The sequence below is a fragment of the Crotalus tigris genome, unplaced genomic scaffold, assembly GCF_016545835.1.
Source record: "Crotalus tigris isolate CLP2741 ecotype Arizona unplaced genomic scaffold, ASM1654583v1 scf7180000020724.653033, whole genome shotgun sequence".
NCBI classification, from domain to species: domain Eukaryota; kingdom Metazoa; phylum Chordata; class Lepidosauria; order Squamata; family Viperidae; genus Crotalus; species Crotalus tigris.
This window is the reverse complement of record NW_024098152.1, coordinates 334938-359170: the sequence shown is the minus strand read 5'-3', so window position 1 is coordinate 359170 and position 24233 is coordinate 334938. Positions and strand designations below refer to the sequence as shown.

General features: G+C 61.4%; 1 protein-coding gene across 1 annotated transcript; it reads left to right on the top strand.

Annotated features, from left to right (window-relative positions):
• Positions 1-133: 133 nt before the first annotated feature.
• On the top strand, positions 134-22260 carry RPA1 (replication protein A1). Its single transcript, XM_039368259.1, has 17 exons — positions 134-190; positions 291-341; positions 1085-1163; positions 2944-3052; positions 5795-5883; positions 9158-9256; positions 10516-10639; positions 11399-11501; positions 13057-13125; positions 13302-13494; positions 14099-14238; positions 14501-14649; positions 16522-16654; positions 17296-17472; positions 19991-20098; positions 20937-21023; positions 21555-22260. Exons 1-17 carry the CDS (start codon positions 152-154, stop codon positions 21663-21665), a joined length of 1860 nt encoding a protein of 619 aa, XP_039224193.1. The 5' UTR covers positions 134-151; the 3' UTR covers positions 21666-22260.
• The last annotated feature ends 1973 nt before the right edge of the window (positions 22261-24233 follow it).

Here is a 24233-nt window from a genome sequence, read left to right as displayed (position 1 = left end):
CGCCCCAGAGAGCGAGGGGGAAGGGGTGGGGCGCCACCGCCGCCCGGCCAATCGGGCGCGGCGGCGGCGGCACGTGGCGGGGAAAAAGGGAAGGGGCGGGGCCCGGCTCAGCGCGCGCGCGGGAACGAGGAGGAGGCGGCGGCGGGCAGGGATGGCGGAGGCGGCGAGGCTGAGCGAGGGGGCCATCGCGGTGAGCGGCCTTCCCCCGTCCTGCGGAAGGGGGGCTCCAGGGAGGCGCCCCTAGAACCCGCCGCCGACTTTCTCTCTCTCTCTCTCTCTCCCCCCCGCAGGCCATCCTGCTGCAGGCGGAGCCGGTGGGGAGGCCGGTGCTGCAGCTGATCGTGAGTAGCGCCCCTCCTCCTCCCTCCCTCCCTCCCTCCAGCGGGGACCGGGGGGACGGGGCAGGGCGGGAGGGGGGCTCCCTATGGGGCCTCCGGAGCCCGGCCCTCCCCGTCCTGCCCGGAAGAGCGTCCGCCGCCGCTTCCCCCGCGACGGACCTTCCGGTCTCCTAGCAAACTCTGCTGGGTGGCAGGTCGTCCTCGAGTTACGACCGCTCGGTTAGTGACCGCTGGAAGTTTACAACAACATTGACAAACGTGACCTGTGACTGTTTTGCACAGTTACGGCCTTTGCAGCATCCATGTGATCATAATGGAGACACTGAGCAACTGACCATATTTACGACCGTTGCTGTGTCCCCTGGGGGGATCACTCCATCCCCTTTTGCGACCCTCTGGCAAGCAAAGTCAGTGGGGAAGCCAGATTCACTTACTAACAGTTGCAGCGATTCACTTAACTGTCTCACTTAACAACATAAGTTTTGTGGTCGTAAGTCAAGGACCGCCTACCCATTTGGAGCACTGGGTGGAGTTTTCCTCCCTGGCTGTTGATTTCGGCCAGAGCTGGGTTTGAGAGGCCCCGGAGGAGGCAGCCAGAGGCAGGAGGGCCGAGGTTCCTTCCCTGCCCCCAAAGGGATTCCTGAGTGCTGGAAGAGGCAGCCCAGGCGGGAGGGGGGATAAAGTGCCCCATTCCCCAGAAAGGACCTCCCCCCCCCCAGCCTGAGCTGTGTGTTTTTCTCCCCTAGACGATCCGCCCCATCTCCACGGGGAATGGCCCCCCACGCTACCGGATGCTGATGAGCGATGGTGTGAACTCCCTTTCCTGTAAGGACCGACGTGTTGAGAGGGCTCAGAATGGGAAAGAGATTGTAAAGAAGCCCTCCGTGCTTGCCACTAGAAAGGGATAGCAGCCATAGAGTTCGGGGGGATTGTATTCTCCGGGAAGAGCTCTGGTTCAGCTCATCCGGTTTGTTGGCTTCATACTCCATCTTTCTGCTCTGCTAGGACTGGAGGAAGTTGAGGTTCAAAGCACAAAACTTTTCATAAAGTTCATACAGATTAAAACGATAAAGCGGCCATTTTCACAAAGGATTAGGGTTAGGGACTGATGGCTGCCTAAGACCCTGGTGGGGCCTGCCAGTGCAGGAGGCAAATCCTTTGTTGGGCATCAGACCCCTGTGCTGGGGGGGGGGCACAGAGAACATCACTGCCTTGTACAGGAATGTTTGATGGAGCTGCCCCTCGCCTGCTTGGCTCCTTCCCAGCTTGGCACTGTAACTGCTGCTAGACAAGGGTGGCCAGAATGGAGGTGGCATCATCAGGAACAGAGAGGCTGGCTTGGCTTCCACGTTTTGGCCTCGGTGGGCTTCAGTCTTTGGGCCGGGCAGGAGCTGCATAGCTGGAGAAGATGCCGGGTCAGGGCTGGAAAGCCCAGCCTGGGTGGAGGAGGGTTTTTTCCCCCAGAACAGGGAGGATGTTGGAAGCCAGTGGACCCTCCTTGAGACTGGGAGGGCCCCTGCAGCTCCTTGGGCTCCCCACTTTCTTTCCCTCCATCAGCAGCGTATTTGCCAACCGTCCCAAAGTCCTGCAAAGTTGCTGAAAGTATGTTAATCCCCTAGATTAACTGACCAGGAAGGGTTTGCTTTGCGTAAGCAGGGCTTCCCAAATGGGGCAACTTTAAGACATGTGGATTTCAACTCCCAGAATTCCTGAGCCAGCTAGGTGAATTCTGGGAGTTGGTCCACACGTCTTAAACTCACCACGTTTGGGAACTCCTGGATTAGAGAACAATTTTCTTGGGCAGCCTTATGTTACTTTGTCCCTCCAAGTCATTCCCTGCAGCAGCAACTGCCCTCTTTAAGAGCTGAAGAACATGGGGGCCTTGTGCCCCTCGAGGGAGATCTGCCCTCTCTTTTCCTTCCAAAGGGGCCTCAAATCCTGGCTCTGACATTTGGCCTGGCAGGGGGCCCTCCATGCCAAAGCTGGTTACCAGACTAGGAAGACCCCCCCCCACCTCAGTTACATACTTGGTTTTTAACTTATTCAGTCCCGTTTATTTTATTACTCCGTACTTGCTTTCATGATGTGGCAAGCCACCCAGAGTTGCTTGACAAGAGATTGGAGCCGTATAAATTTAGTAAATAACTGCCGAGGCCTCGTGGTGCCAGGAATCGGCTCAAGCACGGGAGGGCTCCAGGAAAAGGAGGAGCACCAGGGCCTGCTCAGCAGGAAGCCACAGGGGGCACCCTAAGGCCTCTCGCACAGAGCAGCCCCGCTCTTCGGGGACCTCTCCTTGTTCTCTGGCTGCTTCTGAGCTTCCGGCTCTGGACATGGGCGGTGGGGAGGGGTAGCTGGGAAAGGTGTGGTGCCCGATATAGGAAGAGGCTTCGGCATAAATGAGAACCTGCAGTAACATTTTAATTTGTATTGTAAATGTTTGATCAAATACGGCTTGCCAAATGAAACGCTGGCTTGCCCTTCGGCCCTGTCTGTTAACCTGATGATAAGCAAAGTGCAGCCAGCTTTTAAACTTCCCACGGTTGAGTGCGCAATTTTAAACTTCCGGACGTTGGGCTCCTCACACCAGCCTGTCTTCTGTTTGCAGCTTTTATGCTGGCCACGCAGCTGAACCCTCTGGTGGATGACCAGAGCTTGACCGCAAATGCCATTTGCCAGATTAACCGCTTCATTGTGAACACTCTGAAGGATGGAAGGTAACGGCTGACTCTGGGAAGGCGGAAGAGCCGTTGCTTGGGCCTGGCTTAAAGGAGGCCCCCGAGGGCGCCTGTGGGGACTGGGAATGGCTCCCCTTTTGCTCAAAGGCTGCTCTGGTACTTTCGCAGAAGGACAAATGTCCTTATTTTCATCTGCCCACACAAATCAGTGAATCCTTCCTGGCACACACAGGGTGAGAAAAGGCTGATGAGGAACGGGGGGGAGGGGGGCTCTCCCCTGCTTTAGAGGAGATGCTACTTTGTTGTGTTATCGCAGAATAACAAGTCAGGAATTTTGCCATCAGAGCTCCCCCCATCTGGCCCCTCCTGTAGTGAGAAGGACTAAAGACAGAAGCTGAAAAAAAACGGGTCGGGCGTAGGCTCAGGTGCCGGGTTGCAGCTGTAACAAGCTGGCCATTAACTTGGGCCCAGACTAAGTGTAGTTGTAGGAGAGAGCTGCAGGGTCTGGATCCAGGGCAACAGAAAGATATCCCTTGTGGGAGGAAGGTACAAAAATCCCAACTCACGTGAGGCTCTTGGTGCTCTCTGAGCTTTTTTGATGCTTTGCAGACATTTCATTGCCAAACCCGTGTGCTGATGATGCTCCCTAGTTGGGTGATAAAGCGTCTGCAAGAAAACAGGCAGGCTCAGAGAGTCCCAAGGACGCCACAGCTCAACCCTGAGTACAAACAGTCTCTTCTATCATCCCAACTTACATTTGAATGGGTTCTGAAAGGGCAGGAAGTGGCCAAGAAAGGAACTGTCGTGGACAGTGCCCTGAAAGTGCCACCTCGGTGTGAAGCTGCTCCTAAAAGAAAACGGAAGTCCTGGGACCCCCTCATATCCCTTGTGGGTGGGGACCGGCCTCTGCGCTTCGGAGGGATGCTTCAGGGGCAGCAAAGGGACTCCAAGATCATTGCAGGCAGCTCCCTTACAACAGAGGGGGAGGGCTCCTTGGTGTGGAGATCCAGGAGGGCGGGCATCTGATCACACGAGGTACAGGGCACGCAGGGGGAGGGGAGATTTTCTCAGTTCTGCCCTCATGCCAAATGCAGGGAGATTCGGGAGCACTGAGAGGCCCCTTCTGCACCCAGTGCATAGCTAACCGGGGGGGGGACCACTTGGCGAGATGGAAAGGGGTGCTGGGTGGGTTCTCAGTGTGTGGGGGGGTTGGGTCTGCAGCCTTGGGTGCATGTGAGAATGTGTGCATGGACTGTTCTTGCCCTCCGGTCCAGGGCTACGGGTCTCCCCCTTGGCCACCTTAGGGCCCAGACAGCCGAGTCAGGCAGGCCGAGGCAAGACCGTCGCCTTGGCGTCACTAATTGCCAGAGAGCTAACCCATGCAGGTGGGCGGTCCCTGGTCATGCGCTCATCGCATAAAACTGGAGCTCAGGACAGTTTTGTGCAGAGGCGATCGCCGCCTGTCGCCTTGCGGAATAGCCCAATGAGCGCATGCAGCTTGTAAATGCAGCGGCTTCCTAGCGCTTGGGAGATTTAGTCACAAGGCCCACATTTGAGGGATGGAAACGAAGCAGGCGTGACTTCTGCCACCGTGCAGAGTGAGAGGGGTCTTTGAGGAGGGGAAGACAGGGCGGAAGGAGGAGGACAAGGTCGTTTTCCAATAGGACCCCAGATACGGATCGGGGGGGGGGAAGAAGCGCCACTGCAGGACTCGTGGGGAGAGACACCCTCCTCCTGACCGTGGAGGTAGCATTTAAGGGGTGTCAGAAATGGCCTGCTTTGAGGGGTTGCTGTCGAGATGCCTCAAAAGAGCATTAAGGCGTTGTAACAGGCGGTCCTCCACTTATAACAGCTTGTTTAGTGACCACTCAAAGTTACAACCACCATAGCAGCATCTCCACAGTCATGTAATCAAAAATCAGACGCTTGGCAACTGGCATGTACTTATGGCAGTTTGCGGCGTCCCCGGGGGGGGGGGTCACGTGATCCCCTCTTGTGACCTGACAAGCAAAGTGCTGGGGAAGCCGGATTCCCTTAACCACTATATTACTAGCTAAACAACTGCAATGATTCGCTTAACAGCTGGTAAGAAAAGTCATAAAATAGGGCAAAAATCACCTTAACTGCTGCCTCGTTTAGCAACAGAAACCTTGGTCTCCATTGTGGCCGTAGGCCAAGGGGCCCCTGCAGCCTGGGGGCCTGCTCTTGTCCCGCTGCCCTGGCTTTCGCCTGGGCCTCCCTCCACGAGGGATTCCTCCAAGGAGCCTGGCCAGCCAGGGGTTCGTGACAGCCCCTGTGGCTGGGAGAGGCCCCGGCTTCCGTCTCGGCCCTGCCTGGCCTCCGTGGCGCTTTTGCTGGCCTGCCAGGATGTGTCTGGGAGCCCTCCTGGCCTCCGGTGCCTTTTGGGCAGCTTGAACGATCCGAGCTCTGCCCCCTCAGCGCCCACTGGGAGTTCATCCTGCCTGGCCCTTTGCCTCCGTCCTGGGCTGCCTCTGAGCGGAGCAGCGGTCCGGAGGCTGGCAAAAGCCGCCTTCAGGCTCCAGCAAGATCTCTCGGTTCGGGCTCCTGGCCTCCTTTTCAGGTGCCAGCTTAGAAGCGGGTTCATTTTTAGTAATAAAGGAAGCAAACAAGCCATGATTCCCTGTTTGGAGAGCAGGCCAAGGGAACCATTTCCAGCTAATGGGGGGGACGGTGGGGGACGCTTCTGCTTGGCCATTCTCTGTGAGCCAGGCGCTGGGCAGTGGGCTAGAGAGGAGCCCCCACCCGTGTTTGTCTTTGTAGGCGAGTGGTGGTCTTGATGGAAATGGAGGTGCTGCAGCCGGGTCACGCCGTCCCCACCAAGATTGGAAATCCAGTCCCGTATGTTGAAGGTAAACCACTTTTCCTAGCTGGCCCTCGGCAGCCTCTTCTGAGGCCTGCCTTTTGCCCAGGTTCTCGTCTTTGAACCTGGCTTAATCATGGCCACTTTTCTGTCCTCTGCTGATGCCCTTTGGTGAACCTCATTCAGATGTATTGGGGGGGCAATTGGCATGGAATCACAAAGCCCAGCAGGAGCAGCTACAGGTGGCGTCCACTGGCTTGCAACAGCAAGGAACAGGCCCCCTTTAAGAGCTCTGTGGCCGACTGATTTGTGGCTGAACCACGGGAGTGGGAGCCACGTGGGCAGGTGGAGATCTGATGATCTGGGCTCTCTGCCGAGGGAGGGGCACCCGCAGGGGCCCCAGCTCAACCCTTCCCTGAGGCTGCCCCCCCCCCAAGAGCTGCGAAGGGCATTTGGGACGCGTGGAAGCCTCCTCAGCCGGGGTGCCTGGAGTTGGGCCTGGCTTCTTTTAACCCCCCCCCCCTGCCAGCTGCTTCGGGAAATGGAGTGGCCTAGAAGAGGGAAGGCTGGGGTCCCACGTGAAGGGGGCAGTCCATGGAATCCCAGGGCTGACCGGCCTCCGCTTGGGGCACCAGAGCGGAGTGTAGCTCCCCCAGGGCGCTTTGTTCCGCTCTCCCCTTGGCCTGTCCCCTTGGCCTGTCCCGACTTTGGGTCCAGCCTTGGATTCTCAGATCTGCCTCTGCTGCCCAGCCCTGTTGCAGGAAGGGGGCAGACGAAGGAGGCAAGGAGGGGCCGGGCTCTTTGTCTGGGGGGGGGGATCAGCCTTGGGGATCCCTTGAGCTGAAACCCTTCCGGAATCCCTGACAACCCCCTGACCCCAGTTGCTGCCTTGGCCTTGGGGGCACAACTCCCCCTTCCTCTAAATCCAGAGGGAGGGAGGGGCTTGGGCTGCAATTGTCCCAGCCGGAGAGCGGGAAGCCTTGCTGACTGTCTCCGTCTGGAGCTGGGATCGCTCAGGCTGGCAGAGACGCTGCTAAACCGAGGCCCCTCCTCCCCTGGGACGCCTTTGGTTGCTCCCACCGGCCTCGGGCTGGAGCTGCCTCTGTGAACCAGGCGGAGCCCCTTCCTCCCAGCTGGAGCCCCCCCCCCCCAATAGCTCTCCAGGTCCCTTGCTCTGATTCACGGAGGAGGAGAGAGGCCAGCAGCAGCTCAGTGTGGCTCTAAGAAATTAATTCCACTTTTTTTGAAAGGCACTTTCTTCCTCTCCCTCCTCAGGGTTAACTGGTTTTGTCCTTAACTGGCAGGTATCAAGGCGTCTGCTTCTAATGCCTCTCTTTGGTTATACCTTACCCAAACGCTCAGAAGGCCCCGCCTCCCATTTGCATTTCAGAAAACTGGGATCCGGCAGGGAGGGGTCTCCCCCCCCTCCACTCTTCTCTCAACAGGCAGGGCTGTTTTTGAGCTGTTTATGCGGATCTCCCTGGGAAGGGAGTTGGGGAGCGCCTGGAAAACACCTGTCAGGAACAAGCTGCCACCTCATAAACACACACAGCGGGGGGGGGAGGTTGTCCAGGAGAGGCTTACCTGTGGGGCACCTGGGAGAGGCTTTCCACTCGGGGCCCCCAGAGGGAGGGACGGGGGACTCGCTCGGCTCTCAGACCCAGTGCCACAGAAATAGAAATAGCTTTTATATCATCTCACACCTTTAGCATTGCGCTGTGTCCTGTTTGAGTGGTAATTAGTTTGCGTGCTTCGTGTTCTTATTAGGCGTCCTAAGTGTTATGTCTGCAAGGGCGGGAGGTAAATTCAGGAAAGGATAAATGACAGTGGGGGGCCACAAGACGACAACTCCGGCAGGGGCCAAACACAATCCTTTTCTTTTTTGTGGGGGCATTAAGAGGACTGCAGACTGGCTCTTCCTGATTGTCCTGGGGGTGAGGAGGCAGTGACCGGGGGGGGGAGGTCTGGCTTGGCTGCAAGGCTTGGCGTTCCTGGGTGCTCCTTTGTGGTGCTCAGGGCCGCTCCGGGCACCTGCCAGGGACGGGGGTCGCTTGCTCAGGGGCCCCAAGGTGACGCCTTTCCCGGGGAACATGGGGGGGCCACCTGCCTTGCCCTCCAGGAAACAGGCGGCCTCCGTGTCCACCAGCCTACTTTCCAGTACCACTTCTGGGGGGGGGGCACAGGCAGGCCGTGCGACAGGAGAGAAAAGCCCAACGTTGCAGCAGCTGCCTAAGGATCTGGAGGCCGGTGTGCGGGGGGGGGGGGCTGAGCAGAGCTCCCACTTCAGGCCCAGCTGTTGAGTCGGGGGCCTGGGCTGCCCTGGGCGGTCCCAGCTGTCCAACCTGGAGGCAGCCCATCATTTCTGGCCATGGTGGCTTCGGCTGGAGACGGCCTGGGGCACCTTAAGTGAGCCACAGAAGCCACAGAAGCGGAGCAAGAGCTTCTGGAGCAGCTCAATCTGTTTTCCGAACGGCTCCCCTGTTTTCCCGGCCAGAGGAGAGGCCCCCCCAAGAGGCAGCTGCGCCAGCCCCAAGTCGAGTGCATCGTCCTCCTGCTTTTCTAGGAACGGCAGGGGGTAAATTGGAATGCTTGAAAGGAGCGCTGAATAGGCGACACTTTTTTTAAAAAAAACGAAGTATTCCACCGCCAGCTTTGTGCTGGAGAGCTTCATTCCGCTTCCCCTCCCTGTCCCTGCTGCCTCCTCGACTCCGGCGCCCGGTCTTAAAGTCCCTGTCTGGGGTTCGTCCCCCCTTCCCTTCTGGATGCCTTCCCCAGATAGGTGCTTCCTCTCCCCTTGCAGCCCCTGGGCACACAGACCTCCCCCGCGTAGCAAAAGCGGTTCTGGGTCCGCCTCTCCTTGGGTTTCCTGGGGGGTTTCTTTCCTACTGCAGATCTGAAGGTCCCAGGATGTGAGGCAGGGCTGCTTTCCTTGGTCTCCGCTCCCATTTTTTAAGAAGAGCCAGTCCGGTTTTCTGCCCGTGGGCCCCAAAGGCTGCCCCTGGGTGCCAGGCAGCCGATTTCCCACCCCATCGGTCTCGAGACGCTGTGGTTCCAGGCTCGGTGAAATGCCCTGGGTGGGGGCCACGGAGTTCCTGCTCCCTGGGATGTCGTGTCATCCGCCCCTCCTTGTTTCAGCCGAGTCAATGCCCCCTTTGTGCCTTTGCTGTGGCAGTGGCAGAGAGGGCAGCGTGCACCCCCGTGTCCCCTTTGCCAGAGCGGGGAGGGGGATTCAGATCCAGTGGGCCTCTGCTTGCCTTTTGGGCGCTTGCAGGGAGAGCGCTGGGCCACTCATGCCCCATAAATGTCTCCTCTTCCCCAAATAGGACCTGGGCAAGCAGGGAGGCAGCCCGTGGCCCCCAGCCCAGCAACCGGCCCTGTCCAGAGCAAGCCAGCGGGGCTCCAGAGCGGGGCTCCAGATGCAGGTAAGGGGGGGGTCTTTTGGGGAGGCTGCAGGGGCTCTGGTGACGTCAGTTGCTCCTCCTCCTGCTTCTGTTAAAACCCCAATCTGGAAGCACCACCCGAGTGCCTGGCTCCAGCCTGGCCTCTCAGACCCCGCCAGAAGCCCCCTCCTCCCCCCCCCCCCCCCCCGAGGCCGCGGCTGCTGCCAGAGAGCTGTGCGCAGAGGGGGCTGCCAAGGGAATGGGGCACTGTCCCAAAGCCAGTTCCTCGTAACCCCCCCCCCCCGAATGAGGCACTGCTGTGGCAGGCAGGACCCCTGCTGGAAGGGCTGCCCTCAGGAAACAGGCCTCCATTTCTGGGATCTCCGAGGGAAGCCCCCAGGCGGGCCACGGAGCCAGCCAGAAGACCTGGGGGGAGGGGCCCGTGGCGGCCCAGAGCTTCTCCCGCTGCCTTGATCGACACCCACTTTGGGTGGCCTCTGAATGGCCAGGAGCTTTTCCAGGGGGGTCTTTTGTTGGGCTCCCCCTGTGAGCAAGCAGGGGACGCAGAGCTGAAAAGGGAAACCGGCTCAGGGGCTGAAAGCGGAAAAGGCGTTTTTCAGCCTTGTCAGGTCGCAGAAGAGCTTAATTAATAATGAGGGATCCCATCATCTGCAGAGCTGGCAGATAATTATGGCAGGCGGGGATGTTAATTGCTACTAAAGGAGGCGAACCTGCCCGGTCTTGGCAAGTAACAGACAACTTCATTCTTTTCATGGAGGGGGGGGAATGGGTGTGTGTGTGTGTGTGCTTCTTTCCAAGTAGCCTGGAAGAGTAAATTAAGGGGGAGGGTTTGTGTCGTTTGTGTAGTGACAGGCTCCAGCAAGGCTGTGGGAGCAAATCCCCCAAGAGTCTGAGGCACTTGGCAGGCGAGAGCCCCTTCCCTCCAGCGGGCGCTGTGCCCACGCCTGGGCTTCGGGGGGGCTCTGCTGCCCCCCAGTAGTTCTCTTTGTGAGCAATGAAAGGGGGGGTGTCTCTCCCTAACGGAGGCCCGAGGATGCCGTCCTTCCCGGCCCCTCACACCGCTTAGTCGGGCGGGGGGGGGGGGCGGTGTTTCCCCTCCCAGCAAGGACCGGGGCCTCAGTGGGGCCGAGGGGGAGGGCGGTGTTTCTGGCTGCAGAATGACTCATCCTCCAAGACGCAGGCCAGTCCTGGCTCTCTGCCCCTTCTCCAGGGCAGCTGCGTGAGGGGTTGGCAGTCCCCCAGGTGCCAATGGTGATGTGGGCAACTTTGTTTTACTCCAGGAGCACAGTACCCCAGCACTTCCAGACTGCTGGGGAACGCAGGGGGCTCCAGCATCCTGAGCACTCCGGGGGGATCTCAGGTCAAAGTGGTGCCCATCGCCAGCTTGAACCCTTACCAGTCCAAGTAAGTGCAAGGCTGCCCCGGCTGCCAGCCCCCCCCTTCCTTTACGGGTCTCAGCGGTGATGGTGGGACGGTTTCCTGCAATGGGGCGGTGATTAAGGGTAGAGAAAGGGGCTTCAAAGGCCATGGGTGGGCTGGTGGGTTGCCCTGTGGCAAAGGGGCTGGCAAGGCAGCACAGCCGCCTTTGAGGCTTTGAGTGGCGAGTCTGCCTGGCACTCTGGGGCTCCTGGCGGGTGTGCCTGCCCGGCCTTGCGAAGGCCCTTCTCTCTGCCTTCCTCCCAAGGCTGCTGGCCTTTCCCCAGGCCAAATTGCAGCGGTGGGTGGGGACCTGATGGGGGAGGGGGCAGGAGTGAGGAACGGGAGCCCGTCTTCCTGCCGGGTGGGGCAGTGCCAGCTCCCCTGGGGGAAGGAAGGGGGTGCGGAGCGGGATGGGACGATTCAGCAAGCACTAAAGTTAAATTAATTTTGATGGAATCATGGCCAATGAGAATAAAGTCGGTCCAGAAATACAAAGGCTACTATAATTTCCACGAAAAGGTGGCCACCAATAATGAAAGCACCTGAATGGAGCAACTGGGGCAGCGTTGGACGGTCCCGGGCTGAGTTGGCCTGGACCCGGTGCAGAGGGTGGGCTGGTCTGGAGTCCCTCCGGGGCTCCCCGGGTGCCTTATCCGCAGGGAGGGGGTCCCGGGGTCTGGCCTCTCTGAGGAGCCGCCGGCCGGGCCGAGTTCAGCTCCCTCCGTGGCTGCTGTGTCTTTCCAGGTGGACCGTCTGTGCCCGGGTGACCCAGAAGGGCCAGATCCGCACCTGGAGCAACTCCCGGGGCGAAGGGAAGCTCTTCTCCATAGAGATGGTGGATGAGAGCGTAAGTGCTGGCCTCCTCGCCCAGGCGGTGGCTGTCTGGGGCCACGAAGAATCGCGGACTGCCGTTCCTTTCGCCTCCGGAAGTCGGGGCTTCTCCCAAGAGGCCCTTGGCAGCAGTGAGGCCTTGAGTCAGACCGGCTGCCTGTCTGGAACCTGGGAGGAGGGGTTGGGGGGGGGGGCTGGGTTGAAATGGCTCCTGCCCTGAAAGTGCAGCTGCCACTCTTCCCCCCCCCCCTCAGCTTTCTCTGAGTTCCCTTTACTCCCTTCCGCTGGGTCCGGCGTTTTCCTGTAAATTTAGATTACATTTTAAGCTGGGTCCTCGACAGCAGAGTTCCCCAACCTTCCTGGCTCTGGGGACCGGTGGGGGGAGGGGAAGAGGGGATGGTTCTGCGCGAGTGGCAGGCGTGTGTGTGTGTGTTCATATCTCCATTTGCACCACCCACTGCTCATGCAGGTGGGGATGTGTGCAGTCTCGCCCACCCCTTCAGTGGCCCAGTTCTAAGGCTCCAGGCCCGGCAGCGGTGGGCAGTGGGGGACCCCTGCTCTACAGGTTTGGGTGAGTGGGATTGGCCAAAGAAAAAAAATTAAAAGATGGGGAAGGAAGGTCTTTGGGCAATCTCCCTGGGAGGGGGAGGCCGGGAGAGCGTCTCTTCGTGAGAAAATGAGGGTGTGATCCGTCAGTCTCTCTGGGGGGCGCCGACTGGGTTAGCCAGTTAAAGCCGTGAAGCAGGTGGCAGACAGAGAGGAGCCGCGTGGTGACCGCTCACTTTCCGGAGAGGACTTGCAAAAATATGTCCAGGCCTGGAAGGTGCAGTTCTGAGCTCCTCGGCTGCTCCTTTCCTTGCTCCTCTCGGCTGTTTTGATGGGTGCCTTTTATTGCCGTCTCAGTCCTCCCCTTGCGTAAAGGTCTTAGCTGCTGGTGCTTGAGCTCCGCTTTCAATTGCCACTTCAGGAAGAGCTTGTCACAACACCCGGGCGCTGCTCTTCCCAGGGTGATGTCGTCCCTGATTCCTAAAGCGGGAGGGAGGCAGGAAGGCCTGGCCGGCCGGCCAGCAAAACCACCGGCCAGGCTGCACAGGCCCTCCCGGAGGGCTACACTGGACTTGCGAGGGTCCGGAGAGGCGTCAGTTGCCTCAGGTTTGAAGGGACGATCCAGCTAGCTCAGCATTTGACAAACCGAGGGAGGAAGATGTTATTTTTTTTTTTTTTCATTTTCTCTGTTTGGTTTTGAAATTCTTAGCTGGCATTTGTAACGGCCCACAGCCCCACCGCCAGTGGGTGGCCTGGGCTGCTGATGTCGCACGGCGTAGATGCCATTTTTGTTGTGGGCCGGTTGCTCCGCTCCATCTTCTCCACACGCTTTTCTTCGGAGTTGACCGTCCTGAGCATGATTTCTGAAACAGTCAATTGGGACAGGCAGGGGCCACATGGTGGATGTGGTCAAACCGCTGCCCTGGAGGCTTCTGTTGGCATCACCGGGAAGGGAGTGGCGCTACTCTCCTGGGGCTCCGGAGGCCCTTTCTGAGCCTGCTCCGTGTTGGCTGTTTTCTCCCCAGGGTGAGATCCGAGCGACGGCCTTTAACGACCAAGCGGACAAGTTTTTTCCTCTCCTCGAGCTGAACAAGGTATGGGGGGGGTTGGGGGGTGCCGCTGCCTCACTCAGCAGCGCAGGGGGCAAAGCGGAAGGCCAACCATTCTCCCTTCAGCGTTAAGAGTCCTGAAAAAATAGCTCGGCTGCCAAGCCCAGCCGGGGCCCACCGCCCGGGTCTCAGCCGCCGCCTCCTCCGCTCTGCCCCCCCAGGTCTACTACTTCTCCAAGGGCACCCTGAAGACGGCCAAAAAGCAGTATACGTCTGTGAAGAACGACTACGAGATCGCCTTCTCCAACGAGACGACCATCGTTCCCTGCGAGGACGCCCACCATCTGCCCTCTGTGCAGTTTGACTTCGTGGACATCGGGGAATTGGAAAACACAGACAAGGACTCCCTCGTGGGTCAGTTCCGGGCCGGGCCGGGCCTCTCGCTCATGGTGGGCACGGCCCCAAAGGCCCAGTGACCCAGAACGGGCCCATTTGGGCTCTGAGCAGGGCTGCTGGCCTCGGCACGGAGGCTCTTGGCTTGCCCGCTCCTGCTGGCATCCTGGGCTGAAAAGCCCCAGCAGCACCGCTGAGACCCACTGCAGCGTGAGGGGCCCGCGGGGCCAGGAGCTCAGTGGGCTCCAGGCAGAGACGCTGCCCGGAGCTTCTCTTCAGGGACCAGATCCCCTGGCAGAGCCCAGAGAGGGTGCAGCCCTGGGAGGCCCCCCATTCTGTCCCCTTCCTTTCGGCTCAGGAGCAGCAGGAGGGGCTACGGGGCCTCAGGCAGCCCATGGCGGGGTGGTGGTGGAGATGCCGCTGGCGTCTTCTCGGGCAGGGAGGCTGCCCTGCTCTCCCTCAGCCAGGACACTCTCTGCTCGCTAGCACGGAGGGAGCTTTGGGAGATGCAGGGGGGGCGAGGGAGTTCTCTATTGGGGGGCAGCTGACGAGGGCAGAGGAGGGGCTCCTCCCTTGGGGGGAGGGGACAAGGCTCTTTGCCCTCCAGCCTGGCCTTCTTTCCCAGACGTGATCGGGGTCTGCAAGAGCTACGAGGACCCTCAAAAGATCACCATCAAGGCTTCCAATCGGGAGGTCTCCAAGAGAGAACTGCACCTGATGGACATGTCGGGCAAGACAGTGACGGTCACTCTCTGGGGCGCGGACGTAAGTAGTGGGGGAGCCGGGGCGCTGCTGCTTCCCAACCAGGCCGGGCTCAGGGGCTCCAGTCTCCCCGGGCATCACTGGGGCCCGGGGCAGGAGGGCCGAGACCTCCTGCCTGGAGCACAAACATCCAGGCTCTCCAAAGGGGGAGGGGGATGGGAGGGGGGGAGACAAGCAGTTTGACACCTGTAGCCCTCAAAGAGCCCCCCTGTCTCTGCCCTCGAGTCCCCCTCCCCCCCTGACCTCGGCATTCCTGGCTTTGCAGGCGGAAAACTTTGATGGCTCTCGGCAGCCGGTAGTGGCCATCCGGGGGGCCCGAGTCTCGGACTTTGGGGGCCGGAGTCTCTCCGTGATCTCCTCCAGCAGCCTCCTGGTGAACCCCGACTGCCCGGAGGCCTTCAAGCTGCGAGGCTGGTGAGTCTGCTTGGCTTCCTGGCAGAGAGACCGCCTGGATCCAGCCTGCCCAGGCTGTGAAGGCCAGGCCTGTGAGGCAGAGCCAGTTAAGGAGGAGACACCACAGGGAGGCCAGGAGCAGAAGCTTGAGAGCCCCCCCCCAGCTTTCTCTGTCTCTCTCTGCTGCTGTTCCCCCCCCTCCTTAACAACGCCCAGAATCAGGATGGGGCTCTTCCTGTCTCCCGCTGGCTTCGGTCTCCGTCGTTGACCTTGCTTGTCCTGGGCGGTTCGGCCCGTTGGGGCAGCCGGGGTATAGAGAGCACGTGCGAAGAGACTGCAGGGCGAGTCCAGCCGAACTGCGGTCCAGAGGCGACCGATGGGACACCTGATCCTCCTGTGGCCAGCTGTCCAGATCAGCCACTGAGAGCTCGAGGGGGGAGCCAGCCCCACTGATTCCAACCTTGTGCAGAGAGGGGCTCAATTTCCCCTGTGGGGGGAGGTGAAAGGCTGGTTCAGGGTGCGAAATAAGCCTGGCTGTCCCCCTCAGCGTGCCTTTTCCTTCCACTTTGTGGGCTGTGGGGGAGCTGCTGCTGCCTGACCCTGGAGGGCTCCTCTGCCCTCCTGCGGGGTTCTGGGTGGCAGCCGCCGTCTGCCTAAGGGCGCAGGGGTCACCGCGGTGCCTGGGGGAAGGGAGCTGCCGCTTTGGGGTGCACGTCTTCGTCCCGCGACTGGCCACGACCGACCCCCGTGTCAGCCTGAAAGAGCCCCCAGCCTCCCTCTGCAGCGCCCTTCTTGCGAGGGAGGCCGAGGGGTTCTCAGGCTTGCCAGGAGCCGCTCTTGGCACTGGAGAAGCCTTTGCACCCTGGCTTGTGTGGGGCTCCTGGTTCCCCTGAAGGGCTCCCAGCCGCTCAAGGCCCTGGCCACGTCTGCACAGCGCCTGCGGGGGGAGAGGAGGGGGCCGTGGGGGGTACTTGGACCGTTGCAGCTAGGCTGGGGCCAGGTTGGCCTGAGGGTCAGGGAAGAAAGGGGGGGGATGCATGGAAGATGTGGGTGGGGAGAGGGACAGGTGGCCATTCTCGGCTACCAGGCATGGGAGGGGGCCTGGGTTCGTTCTTTGGGGACACCATCCCTCAAAGGAACCCCCCCCCGCTCTCTTCAGCGGGCAGCTGCATGAGCAATTCCCCCCCCCCATCTGCAGTTAGTGGTGGGGTGCAGGCCAGGGAGGGAGAAGGGGGCCTGAGGGGGTGAAGGGAGGAGCCGGATGGCCCTTCAGGGAAAGCTTGGAAAGCCACGGGGGAGGGGCCAGGCCTCCCCTCCAACTGCAGGCAAGCCTCCCTTGGCACGGAGGGGGGCGGCCAGGCTGGCATCTTGGGCTTAGTTCTTCCCACTTGGGGGGGGGCAAGCAGAGCCCCCCCTCCTCTGCACTAAGGAGACCCATATTCCCATCCAAGGGCTGGTGGTGCAGAGGGTTTTGTGGCCGCAGAGCCTCCTCCATCGCTGAGCTGCTGGCCTCTCCCTTCCGCCTCGCCCCCCCCCGCCCCTGCCGGGGCCAGGCAGGCAAAGGGGGGGCTGGGCTGGGAGGCCAGGCCGGCTGCCCCTGGCTGGGACTTGGGCCGGGCTGGTTCTTCCCAGGTTTTCCAGAGGGTGGGGGGGGTCCACCTGCTTCCCCCTCCCCTTGCCAGGCCCCCCTGCCTTCCCTCCAGGGAGCAGGTGCCGTGCAGAGCCAGGCCCAGCCAGGCAGGTCTCCCTCCGCACTCATTGGAAGAACGGAGGAGCGCCAGCCTCCTCGGGTGACGAATCCGTGCCAGCGCCTGCAATCCTTTCCAGGTCGGCTCATTGATAAAGAAAAACCCCTCGTGCGGCATGTAAAACTAAAAGCCGTTTTTCTTCCAGGTTTGATTCGGAAGGGCAGCACGTGGAGTCCGCCTCCATCTCTTCCGGGTGGGGCGGGCTGGCGACAGGGGGGAACACCAACTGGAAGACCCTGCAGGAGTCCAAGGCGGAGAACCTGGGCCAAGGAGACAAGGTAAGAAGGGGACCCAGGTCGGGGCGGGGGGGAGCCCTGAGACACCCCCCCCCCCCAAGGACAGAGCTCTCCGTTCTCCGCTCTGTTTATTTATCAAATCTGTTTATGGAGTTTTCAAGATAAATTGGAGAGAAGGCCATCTGGACTTACAAGTAGCCTTCAACCTATGGGCACAATGGAGCCAAAATGGCCGTTGCTAAGTGACGCAGTTACATAAGTTTTACCTCATTTACGACGTTTTTGACACAGTTGTTAAGCGAATCGCTGCGGTTGTTAAGCGAATCTGGCTTTCTTGGGCTGAGAAGGCTGCCCGTGGCGATGGCCTCCCCCTGGGACAGTGCCGCTGTCCTGGTACGTGCCAGTTGTCGACCCAGGTGCCCGGCTTTCGGTCACAGGACCGTGTGTGAGTCACTTCACTGCGGTTGTGAGTTCAGTCACTAAGTGAACGGTTACAAGCTGCGGGATGCCTGCATTTTGCGATTCTTGGTTCTGTGGGGCGGCTGGCAGCGGAGGAGCCCGTGGCGTTCTAGGCAGGGCCTCCCGGAGGGGCCGCCGGGCGTCATGGCAGGTGCCGGGTGGGCCCCGGTCCCGGAGGCCCCCTGCCAACCCCTTTCTGCGCCCCTCCCCGGTTGCCTCTGCAGGCCGACTACTTCAGCTGCGTGGGCACGGTGGTGTACCTGCGCAAGGAGGGCTGCATGTACCAAGCCTGCCCCTCCCAGGACTGCAACAAGAAGGTGATTGACGAGCACAACGGCCTCTTCCGCTGCGAGAAGTGCGACCGGGAGTTCCCCAACTTCAAGTACCGCATGATCCTGTCGGTGAGTCCGGGGCTGCGGAGCCTCTCCTGGGGAGGAGGGAGAGCGGCGGCAGAGAAGGGCAGTGGTCTGGGGTCCAGCCAGGAGTCCCGGGTGGCGTCCCCGGTTCAGCCTTGAGGGGCGACACCCCCCCCCAGCCCAGCAGAGGAGCTGGGAGCCCCCTCTGCCCACCAGCGCTGGGGGTCCCGGGTCTGGCTCAGAGGGAACCTGCTTCTTGGGCATGCCACGGGGCTCCTCTTGGCCCTCCGCTCCAGGCCTTTCGTGTGAAATACAAAACTGCCCAGGAAGGTGGGAGACCTGGCCTGAGAGCAATCTGGGGAAAGTGCAGAGATGCAAAGTTTCCTCACGTAGGGGGCCCCCAAATCAAGTAGGGTGCCTGGCTTTGTAATGGCCCTTGCCAAAAAGGTCTTGGAGTCGTGGAGTGGGAAGGAACCCAGAGATCATCTATTTCAGCCACGGATTTACTAGAGCACCCTGGGCAGGTGGCCATCGAGCCTCTGCCTGGAGACTTCATGTCAAGTGGCCGTCTGTTCCACCGGCTGACGGCGTACAGTGACCCTCTGCCATGAGCCTCCTGGCTTGTAGTTTCAATCCACGCGTTTTGGCCTGGCTACTGGGAGCAAGTCCGCCCCGTCTTTTGTGGGTTCCCCCTCACCCCAAAAGACGCAGAGGCCGCTCTTCCATTGACTGCCCACTGACCGAGCTTGCGGCGTGACGGGGGCTGCCCCGAAGGCGGTTTTAGGCTTCATCAACGGAAGTGGGGTTTCCACAGAGAAGCCCAGTTTACGTTTCCGCCGGTTCTGGGGACCCAATTTAAGAAGTTAAAAAGTTAAAAAGACAGCCAGTGAGAGCGACCCAGGGAAGGTCCAGCCTGGGCGGGAGGCGATGCGAGGCGGGGGCAGCATTCACGGCAGAACCCGGGGCCCTGGGGCTGGCAGTACCCAAGGGGGGCGTCAGGAGAGGCCGCCCTGCTCCCCGGGGGATGCCCTGGCTTAGACCCCCGAGTTAAAGTGAGCCAAACCGGCCCTCTTGGAGCATGGGGAGGGGGAGCCTCCGGGAAGCCAGCGGCCCTCCCGCCCTCAGGAGGCTCCAGCCAGGAAGGTGCCCTCCCAGCCCTCTGGCTCAGCAGTTCAGGGCCCCTGCCAGGCGGCAGCCCCAGCCCCCCTCCGCAGCTGAGCTGGGGAGCCTCCGGGCGACCCCCAGAGGCTGGCAAACCCTCTTGGAGGGGGAGGGGCTTGCTGGAAAGCAGCCATGGGGCGGGGCCTGTGAAGGGGGGGTGGGAGGAGGTCCCTCTCACTTCTCGGATGCCCCCAGATTGCTGGGCTTTTAGCCTCCCCCTTGGCCCCACACTGAGCCCAGTCCTGCAGTATGGAAGCTGGGCTCTCCTTCGGGCAGGCGAGGCCTCCTGGGCAAGGGAGTGAAGGGTCCGGGGGGGGGGCACTGCCTTCTCCTGCCCCACTGAGGCCCTGGGCCCTGCCTCTCACCCGGGAGCCTCGCCCGGGCCCCCTCCGTGCTCCTTGCTCAGCAGCTCCGGCTCAGTTGCCAGCCTCCTTGTGAGGAGCTCGGCCCAGGCAGGGGGGCCTTTCCAGGGAGTGGCAGCTTCCCCCCTCCGGTCGCCCCCCCCCTTGGAGCGGGCTCTCTGGAGGCCCCCGTTCTGCCTCTCCTGCCCTCGTGCTGCTTCCATGGGGGCGCGCAGCCTGCCGAAGGGCCCCCGAAGTATTAGGGTCCCGTGACTCCTCTTTAGGAGCCCCCACAGAGGGGGCCGGTGGAGAGGAGGGGTGCTGGAGGCTCACTTCAGCTAATGGACCCGGGGGGGGGGAATGAGCAGCCTCTTCCAAATAGGCCCCTCCCTTTATTCCTCGGCTGTGCTCCCCCTCTTTCCTTCTCTCCCTTCCCTCTTTCCATCTCCCTTTCCCCCTCTCCCTCTCTCTTTCCCCCCTCTCCCTTTTTCTCTCCCTCTCTCTTTCCCCCTCTCCCTTTTTCTCTCCCTCTCTTCCCCTCCCCTCTCTCTCTCTCTCTCTCCCTCGCTCTCTCTGATCCACTGGTGGTAGCACCAGAGGCCCAGGGCCCCCTCTGCCACCTGGCTGGCGGGGGGAAGGGGGGGCCCTGGCCTCTTGGCTAGTGCCTAGGCCGGAAGGTACGGGAGCTCCTGGGGTTCAATTTTCCCACGGTCCACTTTTATTTCTCTGCTCGTTGCTCCGTCTCTTCCTGCCTGCGACTAAGGAAGTAAAAACGCCCCCTCCGTTCTTGGGCCTGCAGTAAAAACAGGGACGCCCAAACACGGTTCTACCCACTGAGGACATCCCTGCAGGCCCCCATCTTCCTCTTTGGGGCCCCCACCGGCAGGACCCACCCCTGGCCTCCCTGGTGTTAGAGGGCCCAGCACTGCTTTCCCGTCCCGCTCCCTGCCTGGGTCTCCGGAGGGGGGTGGTCTGAGCAGGGGGGGAGGGTGGTCTGCGCAGGGGTCCCCGGGGGGGGGGCTCTGCCTTCGGAGGGCTGAAGTTCTCCTCTTCCTCCCCAGGTGAACATTGCGGACTTCCAGGACAACCAGTGGGTGACCTGCTTCCAGGAGACTGCGGAGGCCATCCTGGGGCACAACACGGCTTACCTGGGGGAGCTGAAGGAGAAGGTCAGGAGGCCCTTGGGGGCTGCGCGGAGAGCCCCTCTCCCCTTCCCAGAGGAGGCCCTGCCTCCCCAGGCAGGGCAGCGTGCGTGCCTGTGTGCGTACGTGCGTGTGTGTGTGTGTTGACCTGCAGCCTTTCATTAGGGAGCCACCATACAGGCCCAGCTCTGCCGGCTCAGGCCAAGGCCAGCCCTGTCCAGCCTCAGTTTCCCTCCTCACCAACCAGAAACCAGAAGAAGTTCCTTCCTGGGCAGCCCCCAACGCCTCCTGAGGCCCCTTCCCTGGGTGGCTTCCTTCACAGAACACCTTAACAGGCCCTGAAGGGGGGCCCTGGCAGCCTCCCACTGCCCCCCCCCCGTGAAAGGCGAGGCTGGCGTCCTGTTTCATGCGGGGCCCACCACAGTCCCACCTTGCACTCCTTCTCGGTGATTGAGGCCCAAGAGTCCACCTCGGGGCCCTCCACGTCCATTCCCTGCCCAGGCGCACTCACGGGGAGGATGGGAAACGGGGGTCTCCTTGTCGAGGCTGAATGGGAAGGTAGCCAGCCGCATGAGACCCCCGTTGCCGCCCCTCCCTCGAGATGGCTCCCAGGCGTTTGCTTGGCTCCAGCCTGCTCCTTGCCCTGGCCTTTCCCAGAAGGGGGGGGGCATCCTTCTCAGACCAAGGGGGGGTCTGTTTCCACCCTGCAGTTGCCAGGGGGGGGAGGGACTGAGCCCTGGCAAAGGGTGGGGCTGCGATGCCCGCGAGAGCCGGAGCGCCAGGCGGCATCCGTCCTGCAGGCGGGGAAGCGCTCTGGCCAGGCTGAAGGGCTGATGGGGTTGCTTTGCTCTCCCCCCCCCCCCAGAACGAGCCCGCTTTCGACGAGGTCATCCAGAATGCCAACTTCACCTCCCACGAATTCCGGATCCGAGTCAAGATGGAGACGTTCAATGTAAGAGGACTGGGGAGGGGGTAATCGTCATATCGGGGCTGCTGGGCTGGAGACTCGTAGTGCAGCTCTGTCTTGCTTGGAAAGCACACACACACACACACACACCACAGCTTAAAGCGCCTGGGGCATTCAGGGAGCCATTCCCAAGATGGGTCCTGATCCTGCCAGGAGGGGCTCCTGCTCCAGGCCAGGGCTCTTGAGGGGGGCTGGGTTGGGGCAGCAGAAGCTCCCCTGTCGAGGCGTTCCCAGGGGGCCTCAGTCTGGTGAGCTGTGGGCTTCTGGGCTGGGCAGGCATCGCGTCACTCAAGGTGGTCTGTCCAGCTCAAACAGACCACACTGCAATCTGTGTTGTGTGGGTCGCAGGGGACGCTCGTGGGCTGCAGGCCCTCAGGTGCTCCGAGGCCCCACGGGACAGGTGGGGCGGCTGGCTTTGCGTGCCCGTGGCCTCCCGTTTGTCAGCACAACAGACTCCAAAGCCCATGGTGCAGCCGTGCCCAGCCAGGGCGCTGAGTTACCTTCTCTCTTTGCCAGGATGAGTCGCGCCTGAAGGCCACGGCCATGGAGGTGAAGCCCATCAACTACCAGGAGTACTGCAAGAGGCTCATCCTGAACATCCGCAAGAACGCTGCCCAGCTGGACTGAGCCCCAGAGAGCCCCCACCTCCCGCCATGCCCCAGCCCTCGGGTCCCTCTCTCCTGCCACACACACACACACACACACACGGTCACTCTGCAGTAAAGGCCCAGCTGCCCTGAAGAAGCAGCGCCCATGGGTCCCTTCCTGGCCCCAGAAGAGCCCGGCTCCCAATGGGGGGGGGCAGCACAGGTGGCCTCTCCTCCCTTCCCCCCCCGTCCCAGGTGGCTGTTGGGGCTTGGCGTGGCAGGGGTGGGATTATTAATCCAAGTGGCATCTCTTCCGTCTGAGGAAGATCCCTCCTTTGCAGTTCAACAGAGGGGAAGTCAGATGGGCCTGATGTCAGTCAAAGTTGCCTCTTCTGCGGGAGGCTGATAAGCGCTGCGTCTTTGCCCCCTGGGGAATCCTGGCCACCAAAGAGCAGCACTTTAGTTTTTCGCCTCAATATGTTTTTGGGCTGCCAACTGCTGTGTCCTCTTTTTTTTCTTTTCTTTTTTTTTGTATTATTATGCAGAGAAAATTCTTATATTTTTCCTGATAGAAATAAATAAGGACGTGAGTCTGCAGGTGCCCATTCCTTCTTAATAAAGAGTGTTTAATTTTTTCTGTTTTCTGAGCCTCTTTATGCAAACGCCAGTAGTTTCTCATTACTGGAAAGCAATTAATTAGTTTCCATAATGGATTCTCACTTGGGGGAGACCTTCCCTTATTGTGCTGAAGCTCTGCTAAATGGGGGGGCAAGAGGGGGGCTCAGCCCAGGCTGACAGATGCCAAGAGGAGGGAGGCTCTGTTTCGATGGTGACGGGGAGGAATCGGCCCAGCTCCGTCTGCCCAATACTGTGGGGAGAGGGGGCAGTCCAAAGGTTATCCTGAAACAATGGGGGGGGACTTCTCTGGGTGACCCTTGCCCTGGCCATTGTGCCCACCGGCTCCTGTGCTTGACTCTGACCCTGCTAAAAAAAAAAGTCAGCCGGAAACTTTGGGGCCTCCATGGCTAAGGGGGGGGGGTTTGAGGCTTCTGCCTTGGCCCTTCTGTCTCTTGCTTTCTGTGGGGGTCCTGAGCTGATTTGCATGTGGCACCTGGGGCCCTGTGGGATTTACACAGCGCCATATGAGAGCATCCCGCTGTGATCCGCACACAAAATCACCAGCTCTCTTCTGACACAGGGAGCCCTCACCCTCCCTCTGGGAGCGGTGGGTGGGGACCCCACTTTCCACCAGGCATTTCCACTCCCAGCACGGAGGCCCCGGGAACCGGCCAGAGCTGGTGCTGCCCACCGTGGGGCGCAGGTCCCCATCCCCCGGGGCCAACGTCACCCTGCAGCTCCCTGTCCCCCACTTCGGACGGTCTCTGGATGATATAAATATTATCGATCCGTGTATTTAATACACTAATGAAACGGACAGATATCGACAATGTAATTAATACACTCCAGGAAAGGGAGTGCCAGGGGAAAGCTGTATTGACCAGCTGCTGCCTGGCACCCTGCCCAGCCCGGCTGCCTCGCTTGCAAGGGGGGGGCTTCCCTGCTCCAAGGGCCCGGCGCCTTCGGGGGAGCGGCGGGGGGCTCCCCTCCTGCCCGTGCCGGGGTTCGGGCTCCCCCGGCTGCGGGGCGGGGTGAGCAGCGCTCTTTCTGGGCGGGGAGGCAACGGCGATTCTGCTGCCCCGAAACGGGAGACCGAAGCCCGCGGAGTCCCGCGGAGGATGCCCGGTTCCCCAAGGCCGCTCGGGGGATTCTCGCGAGGGGAGCCGCTTTCCTCCCTGGAAGGGCCCCCCTTTGCCCGGGCTGCCCCGAGCCAGAGCGAGCCTTGGCGGGGAGGGGCTGCCATGGCGACGACGGGAACTTCCGCAGCCACCGCCCTGCCCCCCCCCGAGACTGGGCCGTCACTTCGCGAAGGGGAAGGGGGGGCGGAACTTGGGACGCCGGTTCCCGCCGTCCGGGGCCCCCGCAGCTCCCCCCCGCCCCCCTCATCCCGCTTAGGGCGCCCCTCCGCGGTCTCAGCGCCAAGGCCAGCCCCGAGGCGGGCGCGGGGTCCCCCGGAGGCGTCGGGCGCCCGAGGGCGGAGGAGCTTCCCCGGCCGCGCCGCCTCTTGCCCCGAGCCTCCCGCGGGGCCTGGAGCGGGGCCGTGTTCCTTCGCGGAGGCCGAGAGGCTCGACAGCCGAGGCGGGGCCAGCGCGCGGGGGTCTCGGTCCTCGCCTGTCGCGGCGGCTAATGAGGCCATCCGTCTCCCTAAAGCTTCCCATTAAAAGAGGCCGCCAATATCTCCCTAATAGAAAGTATCAATTTTGTGCGTGTTGCATTATGCCCTATTTTACGGCATCCCATTAAAATGATAAACGGCCCCGGAAGGAGGGGGGATTTAGTGGCTGGCGGGGGCGCCGATGGGGGTTCTGGTAGCCGCCAGGCGTTCCCCCCCCCCCGGGCTGCCTCTGAGCCCCGTGGAAGCCGCGCCCTCGGGGGGCTCCCCGCTCTCCGGGGCGGCAAAGGGGCCTGGCGGGCGACTGGGACCGAGTCCGGGCGAGGGCGAAGCCAGCGGCTCTTCTGGGCGCGCCCCGACTACCTGGAGCCCCGCTCG